We start from the raw sequence: 27,967 nt of genomic DNA on the forward strand, positions 1-27,967 counted from the left end.
ATGTTCTTTTTAAATGTCAGCAAGGCAATATAAATAGGACAATATTAAGTCTACCCAGCCAAATTATTGATGAGAAGTGGATTTCAGCATCAGACGCACGTGGACAGCTCCTAGTTGCAATGGTGCGCTCTAATCCTTCATTGCTCACGAACACTCCGACTATATGGCTCGACGTTTCTTGCAAAGTTGTCTTTTGATCACCAGTGAAGTGGCAGAGACCAAATTGTATATGAAGCCAACACCCCACGTTACAATACTGCTTACTGAACCGCTCTACCCACCTGATCCGTGAAACCACACCCATAATGGAATATACAAGGTCCAAAGTGTCAAAGAGCCAATCAACTCCGGCTCGGACTTCGTAACATATTCGCACAGTTCGGGAAGGAAGAACATGAGCTAAGTGCACGCTAGGTCTTTGATGGGATAGGCTATTGCCTCTATTCTGGGGTTGTTTTTCTCCTAATAGCCTAATATAATGCTAAGAATAGAAGATAATTCCTTGGAATGAGATGGAGATGCACTTATCGAATGCGACCGGTCACATTTGTTCGGATTTAACACAAACTAGCCTAATCGAAAATTGAAATAGGTGGCATATGGGTAGGCCTACTTTTGTCTTCTGAAAAGGGTAAGCGACATTGTAATTAGGATGAAATGGCAACGAAATACCAGCATGAAATACACTTGAGAAAATGTGACAGTTAGACTGAATATAGCCTATTCCAAATATCAAAACGTGTGCATTTAAGAAATAATTGAAGACATCGGTTGTCCTACCTTGACATGAAGAGGATTCACTTTTGAATTAGAGATCCACTTGTACCAGGGGATATGGCACTCCAACCGTTTTTACCAAACACTGCTTCGGATTTCACCCTCGACGCAATGCTGGCCCGACAACCTCCGTTTTTTCCTGCCATTGCATTAACTTCCCACGGGTCTCTTCACTTGCCTGTTGCGCAAAGGCATCCCATGCTGGATCCGGACAATGCTGAAACGATCCTCCGCAAAGCCTCGCTGGAACCGCTTAATGCAACCCAGTCTGCCAAGCTCAGTCCTCCTAAAACGCTGGAGACGGTAGCCACGGAGGATGATCCAAAAGTTCACTTGGATGCAAGGCACCTTTGGAAACAATTCCACAAATTCGGCACTGAAATGGTCATAACAAAATCAGGAAGGTAAATGTTATAAAATATCACCAATAACCATAGCCTATAAAGTTATTCGTTTTTTTCCAGCCTATATTCTATACGTCTGTGATTTAGAATCGATGTGTGTTACCTTTTCTCCAGGCGCATGTTTCCACCGTTCAAAGCAAGATGTACTGGCTTGAACCAAAGGGCAAAATATATTTTGCTCATGGACATTGTGGCGGCCGACGACTTCAGGTACAAGTTTCACAACTCCCGTTGGATGGTGTCAGGAAAGGCAGATCCTGAGATGCCAAAGAGGATGTACATACACCCAGACAGTCCCGCTTCTGGCGAGCAATGGATGTCAAAAGTGGTCAATTTTCACAAACTAAAATTGACAAACAACATCTCGGACAAGCATGGGTTTGTAAGTTCCAAAAATACTAGCGTTTTGTGTTAATAATGTAGTCTATTTACAGTGAAGTTTAACTCATCTAATGTATTGTTATATTGAAATATAACTGAAAGACTCGTTTTTCTTAAACTGCGTAAAGTTCGAGTTGATGACTAGGCCTGATGTATTATTTAAAATGTATGTTGTCTCCAATTACAGACGATTCTTAACTCAATGCACAAATACCAGCCCAGGTTTCACGTTGTGAGGGCCAATGACATCCTCAAACTACCTTATAGCACGTTCATGACCTATGTCTTTTCTGAGACAGAATTCATTGCTGTAACTGCATATCAAAACGATAAGGTAGGCCCTTCATATTTTCATAAAGGAAATTTCAGAATATCAATGTATTTTTCGTATTGATAAAAAATATAAATTGTTTATATATATATATATATATATATATATATATATATATATATATATATATACACACACATTTATATATTATGCATAAAGGGTTTGTAAAGAGTTTATAGATGGTGATGAACAATTATTGCAGTTATGTAGACTTCAATCCAGGTCTAAATTAATTACTGACATATAGCCCGAGCTATACTCTATAGTATATTATGCCCAAGGCTCAATATTCGGCAAGTAATGAAATGTTGATGTTTGTGTTTTCAAATATTTTGTTTTAATATGCAATTTATTTACACAACGTTTATTAACTGCTTATAAACCCTTTACAAAGTTCTTGGGTACAAAGATTTTGTTGGAAACGTTTGAAGGATTTTATAGGCCAACTCCTGACTTATCACTAGCCTATAGCCTATGAGACTATGATTAATAGTGTTCAAATGTAGTTACTGGTCTAATGTTTAGAAACATTACAGTCCTTAACAGTCATTTCTATTTTCAGATCACACAAATGAAAATTGATAACAATCCTTTCGCCAAAGGATTCCGTGACACTGGCAATGGCAGAAGAGAAAAAAAGTGAGACAAAAAACGACAAATGTAAATCTAAATACTAAATACTTTTAGAAACTCTTAATTGTCAATAGGCCTACTAAAATGTTCCTTTTTTTTATTAGGAAACAATTGGGGATAAATATACAAAAGTTCAGTGAAACCTCTGGTGACTCTTTGGATGAGGCTCCACTGAAAAGCGCAGGAAATGCAAAATCAACCGGTGAGTTTGTATGATAACGAATTTAATACTTTTGTATCTTACGTACCATAATATATTGTAATGGTAAAATGTTTAGCCTCAACTTGTTCTCAGTTTACAAACAACATTGTATTTAACCAATCATGTTAGAGGGCTGCCAAAGTGACAACGAAAGCAGTCAAGAAAGCAAACATTGGAATAATGTTGGACAAGACTTGCGAAAAATCTCAACCACCACAGAGGAACTGAAACCTGAGTCAAATGTTACCACATTCCACGACAAAACGGACAGGGCTTCAACGAACTCACTTAGGACCGAAACAGACTCAGAGGATCCAAAACAGGACCATATAAACTCCATAACTGGTGGTATGACACGTTGCTTTGGAGCAGAGGATCCGAGGGCAACAGAACACTTCCAGCCTTTAACCGTGGAAACGGACCAACGCGCTCACATCACAGGCCTAGGACGCAACAATGTTTCACACTGCTATTCTTATCCACCGGATTGGACAAGATATATTCTCAACCCCTTGGGTGTCGCTCACCGTCTCCTACACAATGCCCAAGTCAACATGCAGGGAGAAACTTTATCCAGTGTAGCAGCAACAGCAATGGGGCACATGCTGATGGCTGTGTCATCTGACGGAGTGTGCACCATGGGAACGGCTGGTATCCCAGTATCTTCTGTACAAAGAGTGTCAGGAATGTCAGGATTACCCTTGAACTTTCAGCAGCATGCTATGGCATCGCAGGTATGCCTATCATCTCTTAATTCAGCAACACTACTCAATAGGCGGATTTTAAGCTTATGACGTCGTAAATTAATTAGGCTAATTTAAGTCGTGAAAATAAGTCATGAAAATAACAGCAAACTTTGCAGCCCTAACCGCTCTTTCTTTGTTTCCCATATAGGGCCTCACGGTTTCTCCTTTTGGTGCTATTTTCCCCTATCCCTACTCCTATTTGGCCGCAACGGCTGCTCTCTCCACCACAGCATCAACCCCAGTGCATCGCCGCCCAGTGCGCCCTCCTACCCGGTTCAGACCATACTCCATTCCCAATAGCGTAGGCCTACCAGACAACTGTTCGACGCCGCCGACATCTATTCACCTTATGACTAATAGAGACGTGAATTGTCACACTATTGCAAATAGTCCGATTGCTGCTCCATTGGACTGTAGGCCTATGTCAGAGGTAAACAGCGATTCCTCGCTACAGGGTTCTGGTGCGTCAGCGGCAAAACGCTTATCCAACAAGGATTGCATGGATCAGCTTCAATGTATACAAGAGTTGGTCAGAGGTATAGACTCCTATCAAGACAGAGACTCATATTCCTAGGTCATAAATCTAACAAACTGATTCAAATTGAGCTATTTTTTTTCATAGCCTGATGAATGAAGATTGAGGTGTTTGCTATCATACCAAACGGCATTTTAACATTTCTAATGCGGAATGTATACATAATAGATAACATTGTTTGAGTCTGTGAATTATGGTTGCGCTTGTGTGTTGATGATACTGTAATTTGTTCACTGATTGCACTGAAGTTTATTTGCAATAAATCCCCAATGTTTTTATATATCACTCAGCCCAGCCCAGCCATGCAATGAACCGCAATAAACCACTGTATTTTACAACCAAAGCACGTGTGTTGTTCAAATATGATTTATTTCGTGTTCTTGACAAAATAGTTAAGGAAATTTTGAAAATTCGTTTTATATAACCATTCATTTTTTTATGGAGGAATGTTTTTGCTGACTTGTTAAACATTGAAAAGTCAATGGCGTGGCTTCGGTCAGTTAATCAATATCATTTGCAGTTTCAGTAAGACAATAGTGTCAACATAACTATTTCATGTCGTGATGTGTGTTTTGTCCAATTTTTTATTTTATTTTATTTTATCTTTAATGCCAGCCCCGGGCCTTTTGCCTTTTGGTAGGCGTCATTGTAAATACGAATTTGTTCTTAACTGACTTATCTAGATAAATAAACGTCAAATAAAAAAAATATATAAAACATGTAGCTATTTTTATTTGCTGTAATTATGTGCATGCGTTGTAGATCAAAATAAATTGTCACAATATTTTTGGGGAAAATCTTGTATGCCTATCATTTATTACAACCCATTATATGCCTACAAAGCTCTTTGTTATAACATGTTTGTTCATTTGAATAACTGCTCTTGAATGCGTGTTATAAACTCAACAAAATAATGTTAAACGAAATAAAAGTATTCTGTTTTAATGGTTGAGGAGGTTCTTGAATGGATGCTCATGTCTGTGCATTTTATGTTTGAAAGGTTTCAGTTGGTTTAAAACGAAAAAAGTTCTAAATTAATTTCCTACCTCCCTACTGTGTGCGTTTTTAACATTTGCAGCCTAAAAGTATATAAAATACATTATTAGGCTAGCCTACTATTACGGTAATCGTTTACTATCATAGCGCTTATAACTACTACTTTGCAAATATATATATATTTGTAAATTATCCCGTAAGTTTCATATGATGATCTATATGAACAAATGATTCCAAAACGTTTATATTATAAACACAAGTTATTGTTCTTTATTGCATAAGCCTATATACTTAACAAATATATGCTTCCTTTTTTAGCCCCTTAGATGTTGTTCTGGTAAAGGCCTACAGTACACAGTCTTCATATTCAACGATCATGCTTGAATACAAATATTGTTTATCAAATACATTCAGCATTATCATAGTTTTTATTTCGAAAACGTTTTATTAAAATGTCATAAAATCTTAGAAAATATGAATGGCACAGTTATTACTAGCATTTAATGTTTAGATTTATGGAGATATATAGCCTACCAGCACGTGCAGTATTACTAAATAACAAATAATTTGACAGGTGCGAGCTTCACCTGCCCTCTGATAAGTGAAAGTTTTCCCATACATTGTTTAAACCAATCAAACCCTTTCAGATCTCCACAAGGGCGTGGCTAAAAGGGATACAGTTTGTGTCAAATTAACGTAACAAGTAGATTACGTGTGTACAACTCATGCGTCATTGGTTTTTGTCATATCGCTATTATTTAAAAGATTTGAAATACCTGGTTGGAGGTCAATACTATATAGCAGGGCTAGGCAACCCTGGTCCAGTAGTGCTACAGGCACTTCATGTTTTTGTTAACCATCTTCGAAGACCGGCTTGGTATCCCACAAAGCAAGCTAGATCTACTCAGGGTTTTCTAAAGCTAACCAGCTTCAGTTGGCTTCACATTTCAGCTCAGGCTTCATCCATACTATAACGGTGGACATGGCTAGTCGAACGCCGAACTCTTCATTGAGACAATTCTGAAACATCGAATTCAACAGGTGTAGTAGACCTTATAGTGAAATGCTTACGTACAAGCCCTTAACCAACAATTCAAATTTAAGAAAATAAGTGAAGTAAAAAAATAAAAAATTGTTAAAGAGCAGCAGTAAAATAACAGTAGCGAGGCTATATACAGGGGGTACCGATACAGAGTCAATGTGCGGGGGCACAGGTTAGTCGAGGTAATTGAGGAAATATGTACATGTAGGTAGAGCTAAAGTAACTATGCACAGATGGGGGGCAGCCATTTGATTAGCTGTTCAGGAGTCTTATGGCTTAGGGTAGAAGCTGTTAAGAAGACGTTTGTGTCTCCTGATCCCGTGTGGCTCAGTTGGTAGAGCATGGCGCTTGCAACGCCAGGGTTGTGGGTTCATTCCCCACGGGGGGACCAGGATGAATATGTATGAACTTTCCAAATTGTAAGTCGCTCTGGATAAGAGCGTCAGCTAAATGACTTAAATGTAAATGTAAACGTTTGGACCTAGACTTGGCGCTCCAGTACTGCTTGCCGTGCGGAAGCAGAGAACAGTCTACGACTAGGGTGGCTGGAGTCCCTGACAATTTTTAAGGCCTTCTTCTGACACCGCCTGATATAGAGGTCCTGGATGGCAGGAAGCTTGATGTACTGGGCCATACGCACTACCCTCTGTAGTGCCTTGCGGTCGGAGGTCGAGCAGTTGCCGTACCAGGCAGTGATGCATCCATTCAGGATGCTCTCGATGTTGCAGCTGTTTAACTTTTTGAGGACCCATGCCAAATCTTTTCAGTCTCCTGGGTGGGAATAGGCTTTGTCGTGCCCTCATTGTGATTTAATTATAATGTTGCTAGTTATCTAGTTGTGGCCATCTGGTTAGTTTCAACAAACGCTTACGACAAATTCTAGTTAGCTAGCAACAACATTAGCACAGCTTGCTAGTTAGCTTACATTAGCTACAACAGGCACAAGCCAAACATACTGTCATCTTGTGGCCTGGAGTATTTAAACAAAGAAAATCGGAGGTAAAACTGTTCCATGTGAACAGCCAAAAGTTAACTGCAGACACTCTGGGCAGAGGTGCTAAGTACCTATCGGCATTCAGATTTCTCGGTGTGTCTGACCCTTAACAAAATTAATGGGAGCCCCCTGCCCTGCGTGCCCGGTCAGTATTCGGCCATGATTCCTACAAGTTTAGATAAATGGCTAGACTAATTTACCAATTGAAACATTGTTAGCTGACATGACTAATTGAGTGACTGTCAGTGAGAAAAACTGCTGATTCACAACAAAATTTCGAACTTGCACCTTGTGTATTCTACTATTTGAACTCTCAACAGTAAGTTGAGACCCCGACTAGGGGGGGGGGGGGGGGGGCATGCAATATCCACTGTCTTAGTATGAATGAAGCCTGAACTGGAATAAGAAACTTACTGAACCTGGTTAGTTTTAGAAAACCCTGAGTAGATCTAGCTTGCTTTGTAGGATATCCCTCAAGACTTGAATGGAAATGGAAGTTGTTTTGGGAGCTAACATAGCTTCACCACTAGAGAGCAGTATTTACAAACCAATATATCAATAACCTTGATGTTTCATTAAACCCCTTTTCTCAATCATATAAAAGCATTTTTTTGAACAGTGTCCACAGTAAATGCTTTTTCAAAATGAAGTTACCTTCTCAAAACATAGTTACATCTTCAAAACAATATTATACTGTACAAATTGCAAAAACATTCATAAAAGGAACCCGAATGCCTGCAAAAAGATTCATGCAACCATAGTTTCCCTTGAGTCCAAGCACACAAAAATAAAAGTTAGACTGTCTTTTAAAAATACCAGTAGATCAATACATGTTCTTTGCATTCACTAAATCATGATGATCAAAATTGGATGTACAACTATCCAAAGTTACAGAATTATGTGCAATTTCTCTACTTGTATGCATATTTCACCAAACAATTTCATATACATCAAAACAAATATTATTCTTGATAAAATGTTTCATAAAAATAAGCACATTCGGCTGCGCTACAGCAATGCCAAGTCAGCCCGTGCTCACGCCATGGTTCTCACAGCTAGGGGAAGTGAATAGATAGGCTACAATAACTTTGTTCATGCATGCTGCATATTATATGTAACAACACCCTAGTGCATCGGACACAAAACGAAACACCAATACACATTAACAGCCCAAAATAGATACAATTGTGGAATTTTCTTTCATAGGTGCCTTTTCATTATATACTTAACAAAAATGTAAATGCAACATGTAGATTGTTGGTCCCATGTTTCATGAGCTGAAATCAAAGGATGTGCGTATGACCACAAACTTTTCTGAAATAAAAGATCCCAGAAATGTTCCATATGCGCAAAAAGTTGGGGGTGCTGAGAAGTATTTCTGTCTTTAATAAAGCCCTTTTGTGGGGAAAACTAATTCTGATAGGCTGGGCCTGGCCTCCCCAATGGGTGGGCCTATGCTCTCCCAAGCCCATTCATAGCTGCGCCCCTACACAGTCATTTGAAATCCATAGATTAGGGCCTAATGAATTTATTTCAGTTGACTAATTTCCTTCTATGAACTGTAACTCAAAATCTTTGAAATTGTTGTATGTTGCGTTCATATTTTTTGTTCAATATAGCATAGACACTTGTGATTTCTAGTTGCATCAATCAAAGCAGTGGAGCGTGGCCGAACCATTCATCTTGGGGCTACGGGGGGAGCGGGATTGCTAAGACATGTTTAATGAAACTGGGGTCCCCTTGATCTCTCTCATAACAAAATGAGCACTACATTATTATTTTTTGCAACACTGTCAGTCATTTCTCATTGCTGTCACACATAATGCAAATGCTAAGCACATTTTTGCAAAACAGTAAACACAACTCTCTACAAAAGATGCAAAAGTCAGTTGAGTAATTCATGTCAAACAAAATTAAAACATTTGGTCACGGCTGGTACAAATTACTCCCATGAATATGAGCCTCTTCTGCATGTGTGCAAAACTTTTTTGCATAATTGTTCAATCGACAACGAGTCCTTATTCATGAATCAAAGAGGTCACCTCTGAGTTACTGTTTGCACGAATGGACCAAGATGCAGAGGGCAAGGACAAAGGAGAGGTAGAGGGGCCCATAGAGGAAGATCACTCTCAATTAAAATAGAAAAATGTAAAATACTGTAAAGCCTTTTGTTTTTGGATATTCATGCTCTTGAGTGACAGTCTTTCTGCATTGGTCATCTTTGGTAAAATTATTTTATGAAAAAAGAATACAGCCCATGCTTGTTTGCTTGCCTTTTATGGTGCGTACTATAATTATAGTATCAACAAATGGCACAGACATATGCAAGAGGGTTATGTTAGGGTATATTGATAGTTGTAGTTAGTATTTATTGTGTCATTGTGTAACGCTTGATTGAAATAACTTTTCATTAGATAACAATGTGTAGGTTTTGATGGGAGGTAGTTGATTTTGTGTCATTATTTAAAGTTTTGAAAGTTAATGCATTTTGCAAATTAGATGTGTCATTTATGATGCCATGATATGTGCCTGTATTGACTGTGTGTTATGATCCCATGTACTGTTGAAATTTGGATGAAATGTCCTAGGCATGTTAGTGCAGTATATTGAGAGGTGTGATTTACAACAGTCAGAATGACACCCTCATTGAAATGACAATTGAACAGGTAAAGAGGTATGCTTAGATAACCTATGCAGAAAAATATACTTTAAAACAATTTTTTTTTTTACATTAGGCATAATGAGGAGGAAAGCTGGTTCGGCTGTTTGAAAAATTCTCCAACTTCCAGGCCAACCATCCTCTTGTACTTCACACCTCCTATAGAATAATGGGTGCATGATGCTCCTGCTTAGAGGTAACCCAACTTCATTCCCTGCGTCTCTGCATGTCTGCAATATTGTAACAAATATTATAAATTATTCCTCATTCTCTATCCCTACATTGTTGTACGACACTGATGGGACTTTTGTGCACTAGTAGTTACTGATTCCTGGATACAGTGAACGCAATTGCACACGTTTATCTTCTGATGAAAACCAAGTGTTATATTCTGTGAACAAAACACTGAACAGTGAATTTTGCATTCACCGATGAAAGGGAAAGGGGGATACCTAGTCAGTTGTACAACTGAATGCCTTCAACTGAAATGTGTCTGATATATATATTTAAAGTTCGTAAAAAAGGGGTCTAAGATCTGCAACTCAGTTACAAAGGAAAGAACAATGATCAGAAGTTCTGTCAAATGTACAGTATTTGATCATTGCTGTTCTGCAATAGATACAGTTGAAGTCGGACGTTTACATACACTTAGGTTGGAGTCATTAAAACTCGTTTTTCAACCACTCAACAAATTTCTGGTTAACAAACTATAGTTTTGGCAAGTCGGTTAGGACATCTACTTTGTGCATGACACAAGTCATTTTTCCAACAATTGTTTACAGATTATTTCACTTATAATTCACTGTATCACAATTCCAGTGGGTCAGAAGTTACCATACACTAAGTTGACTGTGCCTTTAAACAGCTTGGAAAATTCCAGAATATGATCTCATGGCCTTAGAATCTTCTGACAGGCTAATTGACATAATTTGAGTCAATTGGAGGTGTACCTGTGGATCTATTTCAAGACCTACCTTCAAACTCAGTGCCTCTTTGCTTGACACCATGGGAAAATCAAAATAAATCAGCCAAGACCTCAGAAAAAAAATTGTAGACCTCCACAAGTCTGGTTCATCCTTGGGAGCAATTTCCAAACGCCTGAAGGTATCACGTTCATATGTACAAACAACAGTACGCAAGTATAAACACCATGGGACCACGCAGCCGTCATACCGCTCAGGAAGGAGACGCGTTCTGTCTTCTAGAGATGAACGTACTTTGGTGCGAAAAGTGCAAATCAATCCCAGAACAACAGCAACGGACCTTGTGAGGATGCTGGAGGAAACAGGTACAAAAGTATATAAACTCAGCAAAAAAAGAAACGTCCTCTCACTGTTAACTGCGTTAATTTCCAGCAAACTTAACATGTGTAAATATTTGTATGAACATAAGATTCAACAACTGAGACATAACCTGAACAAGTTCTACAGACATGTGACTATCAGAAATGGAATAATGTGTCCCTGAACAAAGGGGGGGTCAAAATCAACAGTAACAGTCCGTATCTGGTGTGGCCACCAGCTGCATTAAGTACTGCAGTGCATCTCCTCCTCATGGACTGCACCAGATTTGCCAGTTCTTGCTGTGATATGTTACCCCACTCTTCCACCGAGGCACCTGCAAGTTCCCAGACATTTCTGAGGAGAATTGCTCTAGCCCCCCCCCCCCCCTCTGATCCAACAGGTCCCAGATGTGCTCAATTGGATTAAGATCCGGGCTCTCCGCTGGCCATGGCAGAACACTGACATTCCTGTCTTGCAGGAAATCACGCACAGAACGAGCAGTATGGCTGGTGGCATTGTCATGCTGGAGGGTCATGTCAAGATGAGCCTGCAGGAAGGGTACCACATGAGGGAGGAGGATGTCTTCCCTGTAACGCACAGTGTTGAGATTGCCTGCAGTGACAACAAGCTCAGTCCGATGATGCTGTGACACACCGCCCCAGACCATGACGGACCCTCCACCTCCAAATTGATCCCAGTCCAGAGTACAGGCCTCGCTGTAACGCTCATTCCTTTCGACGAAATATGCGATTCCGACCATCACCCCTGGTGAGTCTAAACCACGACTCGTCAGTGAAGAGCACTTTTTGCCAGTCCTGTCTGGTCCAGTGACGGTTTGTTTGTGCCCATAGGCGACGTGGTTGCCGGTGATGTCTGGTGAGGACCTGCCTTACAACAGGCCTACAAGCCCTCAGTCCAGCCTCTCTCAGCCTATTGCAGACAGTCTGAGCACTGATGGAGGGATTTTGCGTTCCTGGTGTAACTCGGGCAGTTGTTTTTGCCATCCTGTACCTTTCCCGCCGGTGTGATGTTCGGATGTACCGATCTTGTGCAGGTGTTGTTACACGTGGTCTGCCACTGCAAGGACGATCAGCTGTTCATCTTGTCTCCCTGTAGCGCTGTCTTAGGCGTCTCACAGTACGGACATTGCAATTTATTGCCCTGGTCACATCTGCAGTCCTCATGCCTCCTTGCAGCATGCCTAAGGCACGTTCACGCAAATGAGCAGGGACCCTGGGCATCTTTTTTTGTTGTGTCTTTCAGAGTCTGTAGAAAGGCCTATTTAGTGTCCTAAGTTTTCATAACTGTGGCTTTAATTGCCTACCGTGTGTAAGCTGTTAGTGTCTTAATGACCATTCCACAGGTGCATGTTCATTAATTGTTTATGGTTCATTGAACAAGCATGGGAAACAGTGTTTAAACACTTTACAATGAAGATCTGTGAAGTTATTTGGATTTTTACAAATTATGTTTGAAAGACAAGGTCCTGAAAAAGGTATGTTTCTTTTTTTGCTGAGTTTATATATATCATTTTCAGAAAGCGCATATTTTCTTCAGTTCTGCAAGAACTGGCAAATCATACACTGCAGTACTTAATGCAGCTGGTGGCCACACCAGATACTGACTGTTACTTTTGATTTTGAACCCCCCTTTGTTCAGGGACACATTATTCAATTACTGTTCGTCATATGTCTGTGGAACTTGTTCAGTTTATGTCTGTTGTTGAATCTTATGTTCATACAAATATTTTAAACATGTTAAGTTTGCTGGAAAAAAACACAGTTGACAGTGGGAGGACATTTCTTTTTTGCTGAGTTTATATAGATATATAGCCCTGTTAAGGTAATCAATGGATTATGGAAGTATAGCATATGGATCAGCAGCTCAGACATCTTTTAAAAAAGCTAGATGTAATCCAGGCAAAAGCCCTGTTGTGGAACAATGCAGGTAGAGTTGGGAGGGATGCCGTTAAAGTTGAGACAACAGCTAGCCATGACATATTGGGTAAATTAAATTCATGTGTCTCAGGGCAGACAGGATGTATTGTATGTTTTGCAGTGCTTGTATAGAGTGAAACAGATGGGGTATTTGTTATGTTCCTCTGGGTACCAGCTCACGTGGGAGTAGAGGGGAATGAGGAAGTGGATATTATTGCCAAGCAGGCTCTTAAACATCCTAATGTTGAGATGGAATTGTCAATCAGTAAAGCAGAAGCCAAGGGGTTAATAAGAACAGTGGTTAAAAATAAGTGGCAAGAGTGGAACAGGGAGAGAAAGGGATGACTCTTGTACAAAATTCAGGAAAAGGTTGGGGCAAGGAGGTCCTCAGGCCGAGAGAGGAGGAAAGTGTAGTCACAAGGCTGAGACTGGAACACACAAGGCTAAATATAACATTGAAATTGGTGGGGAAACATCCGACTGGGAGGTGTGATCATTGTCAGGAGGAGATGGAGACAGTGAAACATGTTCTATTTCAGTGCCAGAAATATGTGAGAGAAAGGGAGCGATTGTTATTAGATTTGAGGAGTAATGGGGTTGAAGAGTCAGGATTAAGTGAAACGGCTGGGGAAATCTTCAGCGGATGTAGTATTTCATTATGTATGTCGTTTCCTTAGGGAGACTAGATTATTGGGTAGGATGTAGACCTCCACTATCTCTGGTCCACACTCCAGTCCAATTGGTGGCGGTAATGCACTTTAAAGTTGGTTGCCAACTGCGATATAAAATCCACAGAAAAATATGAAGAATCAACGCTTTCGTTGACGTCACATCCAGTTTCTTCCCAGCTAGATAAAATAATATAACTAATCTTCGAAGAAACTATGAAATAAGATGGTATGAAACATTAATCAATGTAATCTAGCTATATTAGCCAAACTATCTGGCAGGATACTGGTAGATGGCAATAAAATATGATCAGTTCTTAGCTAGTTCTAACGTCACAGCTAGCTAACTGTTAGTTAGCCATTGGCATTACTTGCTGACGTTTCTCCAATCCAATGGCGCCAACAAGCAAGCTATAGCTAGTAATAGCCGCAGCTCAACCAAGGTTGAGAAGGTGGCTAGGATTTCGGTCAGCTACATTCTTCTTTGTGGTCAAGTTATCTTGCTACTAACAGTGTTGCTTTTGCATTGTTTGGAAGGAATACACTCCCAGAATTCATCAGACACATCCGGACAGAGAGCAACAGCTTCATTCAATGAGCAGCCACAGGATAACGTCACGTCGTATCATATCATACCAGTTGAATGCGTGAGTTATACTGAACTATATGAATATAGGCCCCCGTCGCAGTTGTCTTCTGCAGTTATCTGTAAGTATTGTATTTCTACACTAAACAAATATAAACGTAACACGTAAAGTGTTGGTCCCATGTGTCATGAGCTGAAATAAAAGATCCCAGAAATGTTCCATATGCACAAGAAGTTTGTGTCTCTCAATTGTTGTGCACATATTTGTTTACATCTGTGATAGTGAGAATTTTTCCTTTTATCAAGATAATCCATCCTCCTGACAGGTGTGGCATATCAAGAAGCTGATTGAATGGTATGATCATTACACATATGCACCTTGTGTTGGGGACAATAAAAGGACCCTCTAAAATGTGCCATTTTGTTACATAACACAATGCTAGAGGGAGTGTGCAATTGGCATGCTGACTGCAGGAATGTCCACCAGAGCTGTTGCCAGCGAATTTAATATTCATTTCTCTACCATAAGCTGCTTCCAATGTCGTTTTAGAGAATTTGGCAGTATGTCCGGCCTCACAACCGCAGACCATGTGTAACCATGCCAGCCTAGTACCTCCACATCCGGCTTCTTTACCTGCGGGATTGTCTGAGACCAGTCACCCAGACAGCTGATGAAACTGTGGGTTTGCACAACCGAAGAAGTTCTGCACAAACTGTAAGAAAGTGTCTCAGGGAAGGTCATCTGCGTGCTCGTAGTCCTCACCAGGGTCTTGACCTGACTGCAGTTCGGCGCCATAACCGACATCCACGAGAGTTGTTGCCAGAGAATTGAATGTTAATTTTTCTACCATAAGCCATCTCCAAAGTAGTTTTAGAGAATTTGGCAGTAGGTCCAACCGTCCACGTGTATCTAGTTGTGTGGGTTTGCTGATGATAGCGCCCTGTTTGCCCAGCCCGTTTTCTAATAGACAGAATACACATTAAATTTTTCCTGTCGGTATGTGAAGACCCGAGGAGTTCATACACTGTCAAGATCCAGTGGACCATGCACAGAACTCCATTGCCATTCTGGAGATGGGACATGGTTGTTGGAAGGTATGTCAAACCGTAGTGGATAGGCCCTCTCGCTCTCACTCAATCTGTGTGTGGCTTTCTATTCTGCTAGTACATTGACTAGTCAGTCAAAAACAGATGGGCAAACTGGCACGGTTGAACATTGTTTAGATTTTTGGTATTCCGTCAATATCTGTGTGTGAACTTTGTGTGATTTCATTTGTTATTCAACTAAATCACCCCCTTTGTTTAGTTTAGAGGGCAGGTACACAAAGATGTGAATCACACACCAGTCGTCTGCACGACATTGAGTGTGCTGGACCCAGGGAGTTCCTGAGAGGGAATGAGTGTGCATCAAGTAAGGGAGAATCTAGCTGCTGTACTTGACTACAGTTTCTGACAAGCTCATCAGTCAGTGTTTGTTGTTACATGATGATAGTCATTCCCAGTTTACGGTACTGAGACACCTGCCTGACTTCATCATTCAACAGATTTGAAATACCTGCTTGGAGGTCAATGCTATATATCAGAGCTGTTCAATTCTGGTTCATGAGGGCCGAAACACTTACAGTTGAAATTTAAACTCAGTTTTTCACAATTCCTGATATTTAATCCTAGTAAAAATTCCCTGTCTTAGGCCAGTTAGGATCACTTTATTTTAAGAATGTGAAATGTCAGAATAATAGTAGAGATAATGATTTATTTCAGCTTGTATTTCTTTCATTACATTCCCAGTGGGTCAGAAGTTTACATACACTCAATTAGTGTTTGGTAGCATTGCCTTTAAATTGTTTAACTTGGGTCAAACGTTACAGGTAGCCTTCCACAAGCTTCCCACAATAAGTTGGTTGAATTTTGGCCCATTCCTCCTGACAGAGCTGGTGTAACTGAGTCAGGTTTGTAGGCCTCCTTGCACGCACATACTTTTTCAGTTCTGCCCACAAATGTTCTATAGGATTTATGTCAGGGCCACTCCAATACCTTGACTTTGTTGTCCTTAAGCCATTTTGCCACAACTTTGGAAGTATGCTTGCGATCATTGTCCATTTGGAAGACCCATTTACAACCAAGCTTTAACTTCCTGACTGATGTCTTGATGTTGCTTCAATATATCCACACAATTTTCCTGCCTCATGATGCCATCTATTTTGTGAAGTGTACATGTCCCTTTTGCAGCAAAGCACCCCCACAACATGATGCTGCCACCCCTGTGCTTTACGGTTGGCATGGTGTTCTTCGGCTTGCAAGCCTCCCCATTTTTCCTCCAAACATAACGATGGTCATTATGGCCAACAGTTCTATTTTTCTCCAAAAAGTACGATCTTTGTCCCCATGTGCAGTTGCAACCGTAGTCTGGCTTTTTTATGGCAGTTTTGGAGCAGTGGCTTCTTCCTTGCTGAGCGGCCTTTCAGGTTATGTCAATATAGGACTCGTTTTACTGTGGAAATAGATACTTTTGTACCTGTTTCCTCCAGCATCTTCACAAGGTCCTTTGCTGTTGTTCTGGGATTGATTTGCACTTTTTGCACCAAAGTACATTCACCTCTAGGAGACGTTCTGTCTCCTAGAGGTGAATGTACTTTGGTGCAAAAAGTGCGTCTCCTTCCCTTCCCGAGCGGGTTGATGGCTGCGTGGTCCCATGGTGTTTATACTTGCGTACCATTGTTTGTACAGATGAACGTGGTACCTTCAGGCGTTTGGAAATTGCTCCCAAGGATGAACCAGACTACAATTTTTTTTCTGAGGTCTTGGCTGATTTTTCTGTTGTTGATTTTCCCATGATGTCAAGCAAAGATGTACTGAGTTTGAAGGTAGGCCTTGAAATACATCCACAGGTACACCTCCAATTGACTCAAATGATGTCAATTATCCTATCAGAAGCTTCTAAGGCCATGACACAATTTTCTTGAATTTTCCAAGCTATTTAAAGGCATAGTCAACTTAGTGTATGTAAACTTCTGACCCACTGGTATTGTGATACAGTGAATTTTAAGTGAAATAATCTGTAAACAATTGTTGGAAAAATTACTTGTCATGCACAAAGTAGATGTCCTAACCGACTTGCCAAAACTATAGTTTGTTAACAAGTAATTTGTGGAGTTGTTGAAAAACAAGTTTTAATGACTCCAACCTAAGGTTATGTAAACTTCTGACTTCAACTTTATGTTTTTTTGTGTCTACCTGGTAGTTAATTGCACTCACCTGGTGTCCCAGGTCTGAATTAGTCCATTATTAGAAGGAGACGATGTGGTCACTGAATTATTTTGATGAGCATGAAAATTATCCAAACCAATGGTCACCAACCTTTTCTGAGTCAAGATCACTTTGAGTCAAAATGCAAGCCGATCTACTGCTCAGATTTCTTTATTTTTTTATGTAAGCCTATGCAACATTAACCAATTAAAAACAGTTATGTAGCAATGAGGTTTGTGCAGTAGGCTATAAGCCCAATAAATGATCTCTGCATATTGTCTATGCTTGAATTGTCCGGCCAATTTTGTTCTTAGACCATTTAGAAATTGTATAGATTATTTTTATTTTTTTTAGGTATAGGATCACACTGTTAATAGATAATTTCAAATAAAATGTTGGTCACATACACATGGTTAGCAGATGTTAATGCGAGTGTAGCGAAATGCTTGTGCTTCTAGTTCCGACCGTGCAGTAATATCTAACAAGTAATCTAACAATTTCACAACAACTACCTTACACGTGTGTGTATATAAGCAATGAATAAGAATATGTACATATAAATATATGGATGAGCAATGGCCAAATGGCATTGGCAAGATGCAGTAGATGGTATAGAGTTCAGTATATACATATGAGATGAGTAATGTAGGGTATGTAAACATTATATAAAGTGGCATTGTTTAAAGTGATTAGTGATACATTTATTACATTCAATTTTGAATTATTTGAGTCAGTATGTTGGCAGCAGCCACTCAATGTTAGTTATGGCTGTTTAACAGTCTGATGGCCTTGATAGAAGTTGTTTTTCAGTCCCTCGGTCCCAGCTTTGATGCACCTGTTCTGACCTCACCTTCTGGATGATAGCGGGGTGAACAGGCAGTGGCTCGGGTGGTTGTTGTCCTTGATGATCTTTTTGGCCTTCCTGTGACATCGGGTGGTGTAGGTGTAGTTTGCCCCCGGTGATGCGTTGTGCAGACCTCACTACCCTCTGGAGAGCCTTGCGGTTGTGGGCAGAGCAGTTGCCGTACCAGTCGGTGATACAGCCCAACAGGATGCTCTCGATTGTGCATCTGTAAAGGTTTGTGTGTTTTTAGTGACAAGCTGAATTTCTTCAGCCTCCTGAGGTTGAAGAGACGCTGTTGCGCCTTCACCACGCTGTCTGTGTGGGTGGACCATTTCAGTTTGTCCGTGATGTGTACGCCGAGGAACTTAAAACTTTCCACCTTCTCCACTACTGTCCCGTTGATGTGGATAGGGGGGTGCTCCCTCGGCTGTTTCCTGAAGTCCACGATCATCTCCTTTGTTTTGTTGACGTTGAGTGTGAGGTTGTTTTCCTGACACCACACTCCGAGGGCCCTCACCATCTCCCTGTAGGCCGTCTGGTCATTGTGGTAATCAAGTCTACCACTGTAGTGTCGTCTGCAAACTTGATGATTGAGTTGGAGGCGTGCATGGCCACGCAGTCATGGGTGAACAGGGAGTACAGGAGAGGGCTGAGAACGCACCCTTGTGGGGCCCCAGTGTTGAGGGTCAGCGGGGTGGAGATGTTGTTTCCTACCTTCACCACCTGGGGGCGGCCCGTCAAAGTCCAGCACCCAGTTGCACAGGGCGGGGTTGAGACCCAGGGTCTCGAGCATAGTGACGAGTTTGGTGGGTACTATGGTGTTAAATGCTGAGCTGTAGTCAATGAACAGCATTCTTACATAGGTATTCCTCTTGTCCAGATGGGTTAGGGCAGTGTGATTGCGATTGCGTCGTCTGTGGACCTATTGGGGCGGTAAGCAAATTGGAGTGGGTCTAGAGTGTCAGGTAGGGTGGAGGTGATATGATCCTTGACGAGTCTCTCAAAGCACTTCATGATGACGGAAGTGAGTGCTGCGGGGCGATAGTCGTTTAGCTCAGTTACCTTAGCTTTCTTGGGCCAGGAACAATGGTGGCCCTCTTGAAGCATGTGGGAACAGCAGACTGGGATAGGGATTGATTGAATATGTCTGTAAACACACCAGCCAGCTGTTCTGCGCATGCTCTGATGACGCGGCTAGGGATGCTGTCTGGGCCGGCAGCCTTGCGAGGGTTAACACGTTTAAATGTTTTACTCACGTTGGCTGCGGTGAAGGAGAGTCCGCAGGTTTTGGTAGCGGGCAGTGTCGGTGGCACTGTATTGTCCTCAAAGCGAGCAAAGAAGTTGTTTAGTTTGCTCCAGAAGCAGGACATCGGGGTCCGCGATAGGGCTGGTTTTCTTTTTGTAGTCTGTGATTGACTGTAGACCCTGCCACATTCCTCTCGTGTCTGAGCCGTTGAATTGCGACTCTACTTTGTCTCTATACTGATGCTGTCACGCCCTGACCTGTGAGAGCTTTTTATGTCTCTATTTTGATTTGGGTGGGCATTCTATGTTCCTTTTTTTATGATTTGTATTTCTTTGTGTTTGGCCGGGTGTGGTTCTCAATCAGAGGCAGCTGTCTATCGTTGTCTCTGATTGAGAACCATACTTAGGTAGCCTTTTTCCCACCTGTATTTGTGGGTAGTTGTCCATGTATAGTTGCCTGTGAGCACTACGTTGGCTTCACGTTTTCGTTTTGATGTTTATTGTTTTGTTGGCGACATCCTAAAATAAAGAAGTATGTACGTTCACCACGCTGCGCTTTGGTTCACTGTTTCCACCTTAGACAATCGTGACAGATGCTTAGCTTGTTTGATTGCCTTGTGGAGGGAATAGCTACACTGTTTGTATTCGGTCATGTTTCCGGTCACCTTGCCCTGATTAAAAGCAGTGGTTTGCTCTTTCAGTTTTGCGCGAATGCTGCCATCAATCCACGGTTTCTGGTTGGGGAAGGTTTTAATAGTTGCTGTTGGTACAACATCACCGATGCACTTGCTAATAAACTCGACTGTGATTATAATCAAAGAGAATTCTCTTGGTAGATAATGCGGTCGGCATTTGATTGTAGGGAATTCTAGGTCAGGTGAACAAAAGGGCTTGAGTTCCTGTATGTTATGATCACACCACGACTCGCTAATCATAAGGCATACACCCCCGCCCTTCTTCTTACCAGAGAGATGCTTGTTTCTGTCGGTGCGATGCGTGAAGAAACCAGGTGGCTGTACCGACTCCGATAACGTATCCCGAGTGAGCCATGTTTCCTTGAAACAGAGAATGTTACAATCTCTGATGTCTCTCTGGACGGCAACCCTTGCTCGGATTTTGTCTATCTGTTGTCAAGAGACTGTACGTTGGCTGGTAGTATACTCGGGAGCGGTGGGCGATGTGCCCGTCTACGGAGTCTGACCAGAAGACCGCCGTTGTTTTGGGTCGCCTGCTGGGATCCGATCCATTGTCCTGGGTGGTGGATCAAACAGAGGATCCGCTTTGGGAAGGTCGTATTCCTGGTCGTAATGTTGGTAAGTTGACGTTGCTCTTATATCCAATAGTTCCTCCCGGCTGTGTGTAATGAGACTTAAGATTTCCTGGGGTAACAGTGTAAGAAATAATACATAAAAAAACTAAATATTACATAGTTTCCTAAGAACGTGAAGCGAAGCGGCCATCTCTGTCGGCGCAGGAAGTGTCTGTTGTATTACTTGTGAGGCCCAGCTGAGTGAACATAATATACAGTACCAGTCAAAGTTTAGACACCTATTCATTCAAGGGTTTTTCTTTATTTTGACTATTTTCTACATTGTAGAATAATAGTGAAGACATCACAACTATGAAATAACATCATAACAATCATGTAGTAACCAAAAAGTGCTTAACAAATCAAAATATATTTGAGATTCTTCAAAGTAGCCACCCTTTGCCTTGATGACAACTTTGCACACTCTTGGCATTCTCTCAACCAGCTTCATGAGGTAGTCACCTGGAATGCTTTTCAATTAACAGGTGTGCCTTAAGTTAATTTGTGGAATTTCTTTCCTCCTTAATGCGTTTCAGCCAATTGGTTGTGTTCTGACAAGGTAGGGGTGGTATACAGAAGATAGCCCTATTTGGTAAAAGACCAAGTCCATATTATGGCAAAAACAGTTCAAATAAGCAAAGAGAAATGACAGTCCATTACTTTAAGACATGAAGGTCAGTCAATCTGGAAAATTTCAATAACTTTGAAAGTTTCTTCAAGTGCAGTCGCAAAAACCATCAAGCGCTATGATGAAACTGGCTCTCATGAGGACCCCCACAGGGAAGGAAGACTCAGTTACCTCTGCTGCAGAGGATAAGTTCATTAGTTACCAGTCTCAGAATTTGCAGCCCAAATAAATGAGGGATGCAAACTAGTCACCTTTCGGCGAAATTCGCCGTTTTGAAGCCAAAATAGGTAAACTACGTGATACGTGTATATCCAATGAGGAAGTGGATCACTACTGGCTGTCAGCGAACAAGTGATGCGCGTTTGGTGAAATATTGGCTGTATCTGAAGAGACAACCAACTTGCTAGTTACAGCATCAGCTTGCGCTCTGAAAAGGCAGCGGAGAGTGGAAAGGCAGGTTGCCAGTTACAGCAGCGCGTCCCCAGAACGATAATGAAGAGGTAGGTGACCACGAAAACGGGGGTGAGAAGGTGATGAACCGTACTTCATGAGCTGTAACCGAAAAACGGGCTGGCGTTTGGAAAGTTTGAGGTGATGGAGCAAGTGTGTTGGAACAAGAATTGTTAGCTTTGTAAAGTATTGTAACGACCCTGGGTTTATAAGCGGGGATATCGACTCTGCCGGACGAGCATGCTTTTGCGGCACAGTCGAGAGCGCGACGGACTTCGGGCTAGAAGGTCAAGGGTTCAAGACCTGCTCCCTGCTGTTACATGGGTGTCAGAAGTGATCGGACCTTGCATCCACGACAGTGCGTGTGCTTGGCCGGTGAGCGCGTTCCTGTGAGACGTGGAGTCGCAAGCTAGCGCGAGGACGCGCTCTTTGAAAGGAGGGAGTAGTGTAACGACCCTGGGTTTATAAGCGCAGAAATTGACTCTGCCGCAGGAGCATGCTTTTGCGGCACAGTCGATAGCGCACCGGACTTCGGGCTAGAAGGTGGATCGAATTCTCTGTTAGCTAGCCAGAGAAATGTTGAGCAACATTAACCGACTTAGCTGATCAAATAATTGAGTTTATGGTGTGAAAATTAGCTGGCTAATAAAGTCAGACAGCTAGCTAGCCAACGTTACAACATCAGATGATCTAACGTTAGTAACCTAACCAATTCGCTATAGTATTAACTGGTATACGACTCCTTGCCGTTTCTCAAGTTATGTTAGTTGTGTGAGCGTTGCGTTATTCGAATCCGGTATCAGGATAAATAAAAAGCAAGGTCTGCTAACTTTCTTTAATTATGTTTAATTACCGCAAGCAATGAATGGCAAATGCAATTTTCGTATATACGGGTTCGCTGTATCACTGCGCAGGGTTGAACAGAGAACTGGCAGGAAGTACGTAAACAGCTGTTCTTATACCGTGATGACGTAGTTCCAACGCGTCTGTTGGCCTATCACAGTAGAGGCTGAGCGCGGTTTAAACTTTGCTCCGCCTTTGCTGGCACTCGGACTTGTCCAAGTCCCTTAGTGCTCTCCTCTGTCCACATCTGGTTGTTGGGTAGATTAGATCCGTCTTGTGTCTCCCCCGATTCTACACTCAAACAGTCCCTTATTTGGTATTGATCAGTGCTCTAACCTCCCTGGTTGGCCTAGAGATATGCACCCCTCCCCTCTCCAGATTGACCACAGCTTTTATGGCCTGTCACTCAATGTTGGTCAGTCTTTACACACATACATCTGTATTGTTTGTGTGTGTGTAACAAAACAATATTCATCTTCATACAATATGGTAGCAGGCTATAGTGCATAAACATACATCCTAACAGTTGCTTACTGGACCCTGGCAATCTGTGTGTAATGTTAACTAGCTAACATACTAATTTTTTCCCTCTACAGTATGTGGTTAATTTTCAGAATGAGAGAATTAGGTGAAAATGAGGCGTTGCTTGTTAAACAAGGGAATTCAGGGATCAAGTGTAGCTGGAGCTGGGCCTGGCTTAAGCTGGATGGCACTATAGAGGTGAAAGGAACACCATACACTTTCCCTCTTTCTCACTTTTTCAATACAGTGGATACAAAGGGGTATGCCAGGTATAGTCTGTCTGAATTAGATCAATTATGCCAACAAAGGGTCTCGTGCCTGCTGGCACATTGTAGAACAGATGTCCACAGGCAAAACGTGTACAATGTAATAACGTGCAGAGTAGCCCAAAGATATTGCTTTTGTTGTGTTGAACTTGACAGTAACACATGTGTGAGTGAGGGGGGATTATTACTTTTTTATTTATTTAGTGAATGTTATTTTTGCACACATGTAGCCTTGTGCGCTTGATCGATGTCTACTATAGTGGCCACTATAATAGAGCAAAAATAGAATGCCTGTTTTGTTTCATTCTATTTCCACTTTAAGATGTTTTTTCCCCAAGTGCAATATTTAGATTGTGTGGGGTCACACGCGTTCTATGTGTGTATCGTTTTTGCTCAAGACTTGAGTGTCATTTGCAGTAAAGTCTAGGCAACAAATAACATTGGATTGCTTTCCTGACATTTTTTTTAGCTGTGTGTTAGGTTCATGTTAACCACTTTGTATTTTATTTTCCACACTGAGACTGATCATACAGATCATATTCTTTGTTGTTTAATTAGTTAACCTGCATTTCCCCCTAGCAGGGATTTTTTGTTTGTTGCATGTTTCAGTGCAACAAAAAAAGGTGTCACCTTTTTGGGCCCTCACCAGTTTGCGTCTCTGCTAAATGCTTCAGGGGTCAAGTAACAGACACATCTCAACATCAACTGTTCATAGGAGACTGGGTGAATCAGGCCTTCATGATCGAATTGCTGCAAAGAAACCACTAATTAAGGACACCAATAAGAAGAGACTTGCTTGGGCCAAGAAACACAATCAATGGACATTAGACCGGTGTAAATCTGTCCTTTGTTCTGATGAGTTCAAATTTGCGATTTTTGGTTCCAACCGCTGTGTCTTTGTGAGACGTGGAGTAGGGGAACGGATGATCTCTGCATGTGTGGTTCCCACCGTGAAGCATTGCTGGTGACACTATCTGTGATTTATTTAGAATTCAAGGCACACTTAACCAGCTTGGCTACCACAGCATTCTGCAGAAATACGCCATCACATCTGGTTTGCGCTTAGTGGTACTATCATTTGTTTTTCAACAGGATAATGACCCAACACACCTCCAGGCTGTGTAAGAGCTATTTGACCAAGGAGAGTGATGGAGTGCTGCATCAGATGACTTGGCCTCCACAATCACCCGACCTCAACTCAATTGAGATGGTTTGGGATGAGTTGGACTGCAGAGTGAAGGAAAAGCAGCCAACAAGTGCTCAGCATATGTGGGAACGCCTTCAAGACGGTTGAAAAAGCATTCCAAATTAAGCTGGTTGAGTGCAAAGCTGCCATCAAGGCAAAGGGTAGCTACTTTGAAGAATCTCAAATATAAAATATATTTTGATATAACACTTTTGAGGTTACTACATGATTCCATATGTGTTATTTAATAGTTTTGATGTCTTCACTATTATTCTACAATGTAGAAAATAGTAAACAAAGAAAAACCCTTGAATGAGTAGGTGTGTCCAAACTTTTGACTGGTACTGCATATTTTGTTTACTGGACTGATGGCCTGCGTCTGATAGTCAGTCTGAGGTGGAGGGAACAGTGTAGGGATGGGCGATTCACGATATCTCTTCTCTCTAAATAAGTTTTGCTGTACAATTTAAAGTTCAAATACTCTGCATTTTAACAGTCAGCAATAATCTAATGAATTCAGTTATACTTAGGCTAAATCTAAGCCTTCCACAACCATAAGACCCACTAATATTTAAATGTTATAAAAATAGTTTAACATGCTTTTAATTTTTTTGCAACAATCATTGATCTGACTTTCAAGTCTGTATGGAAAATAATATTTTTTGTTACAAATTTAAATAGAACCATGCGTAATGCACATTCACTAATAATGACTAAATTCTTGTAGCAGGCAGTTAAAAAAAGTTCTCATCAACAATCTCTCAAGCCCATGTATTAGTTAGTGATTAGGTGGTTAATCTTTATATTTAAAGTTTAGCCAACTTGGATCTATTTAAGTGATAATGGCCGAGAAGTCAGTGTTGGAGGATATATTGACTAAGTTAGCCATAGTTGGCTAAAAACATCTTAAAGTGGAAATAGAATGAAACAAAACAGGCATTCTATTTTTGCTCTATTATAGTGGCCACTATAGTAGACATATCCTCCAAACACCGGCTTCCCGGGCATTATCACTTTTATACAATGTGTTACCATTTTTTTTTTTTTTTTTTAATTGAACCTTTATAATGGAAGGTTCGGTTGCCAGAGACGCAACCCAGTCGTTCTTTGTACATGTTCCATTGCCATACAGCCTGGAAACGTTCTTATCCCTTGCTTACTAGCTAGCCAACTATGGCTAACTTAGTCACGTCAAACAGTGCAGCCAGAATAACAACAGTAGCTGCATTTGTTTAAGCTGTTTTCTAGTGAAATTTTAATTGGATACATGCATAAGCTAATGAGGCACGATTTCACCCTGGCATAGAAAATGTGCTCACTCATCAGGACACTTGTTCAGAGGAGCTAGACAACAACACAGCTAAAAAGATCACTTCAAACGGAAGCTGGAAAGACTGCAAACTAGCTGCACTGTGTTTTGTTTGACATTTCTTTGTATATATCCATACAAATGCCAGGTGATTCATGATTTAGACTGGCTGAGAAACGCTTCCTGTCTGTCTCGTCCTGACTCCCGACACGTTGATTACTATGGGACAGCTGGAGATTGAATTTGAATATTGAAACAATGTTGCAAATGTTGGAGAGACAGACGGTAGGGTTTATACAAATCTCTGCTATTGAAAACTAAATGTTAGTCTAAAAGAAATGTGAGATAATGTCTAGATGCTTTTTATAGTGGAGCTCAAGTTCATAAATTGCCTGGCTGGGCTGATGAGACAGTGGATTGCGCAGTCAGATAGTACAGAGTAAATAGGCATTTTAATGTCATAGATTTAGCCAGTGGTAACTTGTGGAATAGATACTGTCTGGAATGCGGTTTTAACCAATCAGCATTCAGGATTAGAACCACCTGTTGTATAATTGCTAGCTAACAAGGTTGAACAGTTGAAATGTTATGAACACACATCCCTTCTGTTTGAAAAGCATGTTAGCCTGTCCACTTCTTTCAGATGTTGAAATCAGGTGGCCTACCTTATTTCTCAGAATGAGAATGAGTTGCCAATTCCTAAAATAATTGTTTTATGCTTATTGCATATTAGTAAAAGACTAGACAGCTAGTATAACAGTCTTTGGCTAAAATGCTGCTAGCGGTATGTGGTACCGTGTTCTCTGGAGTGATGAATCACGCTACATCATCTGTCAGTCTGACGGACAAATCTGGGAAATCGTAATGTAAATCTGGGAAATCTTAACGCTACAGCATACAATGACATTCTGGACGATTCTGTGCTACCAACTTTGTGGCAACAGTTTGGGGGTCATGCTGTTTCAGCATGAGCCCTGTGCACAAAGCGAGGTCCATACAGAAATTATTTGTCGATCGGCGTGGAAGAACTTGACTGGCCTGCACAGAGCCCTGACCTCAACTCCATTGACCACCTTCGGGATGAATTGGAACGTCGACTGCGAGCCAGGCATAATTGCCCAACATCACTAAAGCTCTTATGGCTGAATGGAAGCAAGTTCCTGCTGCAATGTTCCAACATCTAGTGGAAAGCGTTCCCAGATCAGTGAAGGCTGTTACAGCAGCAAAGGGGGGACCAACTCCATATTAATTCACATGATTTTGGAATGAGATGTTTGACGAGCAGGTGCCCACATACTTTTGGTCATGTGGTGTAGCTTCACCACTAGAGATAATTATTTACACACCAATATATGAATGGCATTGGAAGTTCATAATAATGTACCCAATAGGAGACCTTTTACATCACTTTTAATGGGCTCACCTGGCCATTCCTTCCTGTTGTTGACACCTCTGCCTTGTGATTTCAGATACACTGGCTACTATTTCATCACCACTCTGCTGTATTCCTTCTTCCTGGGGTGCTTTGGAGTGGACCGGTTCTGCCTGGGGCACACAGTCACAGCTGTGGGCAAGCTGCTGACCCTAGGAGGCCTGGGCATCTGGTGGTTCGTGGACCTCATCACCGGAGGCCTGATGCCTAGTGACAACAGCTACTGGTGCACCTTCTACTGAGACCAGCGAGCATGGGTTGAAGACCTTTTAAGGTGGGTTTACATTGCAGAGATGCGGGCTGAATATTTGCCATTGCTTGTTTGTGAGCAGTTTGACCACGTGTCGGATGCCTTTCTATCCGATTCTCCTAGAGAATCTTGTCACCTGACATGCTATCATTTTCATGTTTGCGCATTCATGTTTGCGCATGCCACAGATGACCATTAATCGCACCATAATTAACAATGTGTCGGCCGCTAACGCAATTTCCTCAGTCTTTTCTCTCACCATG

General features: G+C 41.4%; 1 protein-coding gene and 1 pseudogene across 1 annotated transcript; both read left to right on the forward strand.

Annotated features, from left to right (window-relative positions):
• Nucleotides 1–367: 367 nt before the first annotated feature.
• On the forward strand, nucleotides 368–4,590 carry LOC139576518 (T-box transcription factor TBX3-like). Its single transcript, XM_071402712.1, has 7 exons — nucleotides 368–1,181; nucleotides 1,296–1,563; nucleotides 1,750–1,896; nucleotides 2,456–2,532; nucleotides 2,631–2,728; nucleotides 2,858–3,462; nucleotides 3,623–4,590. Exons 1-7 carry the CDS (start codon nucleotides 835–837, stop codon nucleotides 4,046–4,048), a joined length of 1,968 nt encoding a protein of 655 aa, XP_071258813.1. The 5' UTR covers nucleotides 368–834; the 3' UTR covers nucleotides 4,049–4,590.
• A 9,345-nt stretch (nucleotides 4,591–13,935) lies between these two features.
• On the forward strand, nucleotides 13,936–27,796 carry LOC139575221 (TM2 domain-containing protein 2-like; annotated as a pseudogene).
• Nucleotides 27,797–27,967: the final 171 nt, after the last annotated feature.

The sequence above is a fragment of the Salvelinus alpinus genome, chromosome 5, assembly GCF_045679555.1.
Source record: "Salvelinus alpinus chromosome 5, SLU_Salpinus.1, whole genome shotgun sequence".
Classification (NCBI taxonomy): domain Eukaryota; kingdom Metazoa; phylum Chordata; class Actinopteri; order Salmoniformes; family Salmonidae; genus Salvelinus; species Salvelinus alpinus.

Excerpts from the sequence above, each read along its gene's own strand:
- LOC139576518 (XM_071402712.1), top strand. The coding sequence starts at position 835 with ATGGCACTCCAACCGTTTTTACCAAACACTGCTTCGGATTTCACCCTC. Across the intron at positions 1,182-1,295 it reads GTCATAACAAAATCAGGAAG|GCGCATGTTTCCACCGTTCA; the intron begins GTAAATGTTATA and ends CCTTTTCTCCAG. Across the intron at positions 2,533-2,630 it reads AATGGCAGAAGAGAAAAAAA|GAAACAATTGGGGATAAATA; the intron begins GTGAGACAAAAA and ends TTTTTTTATTAG.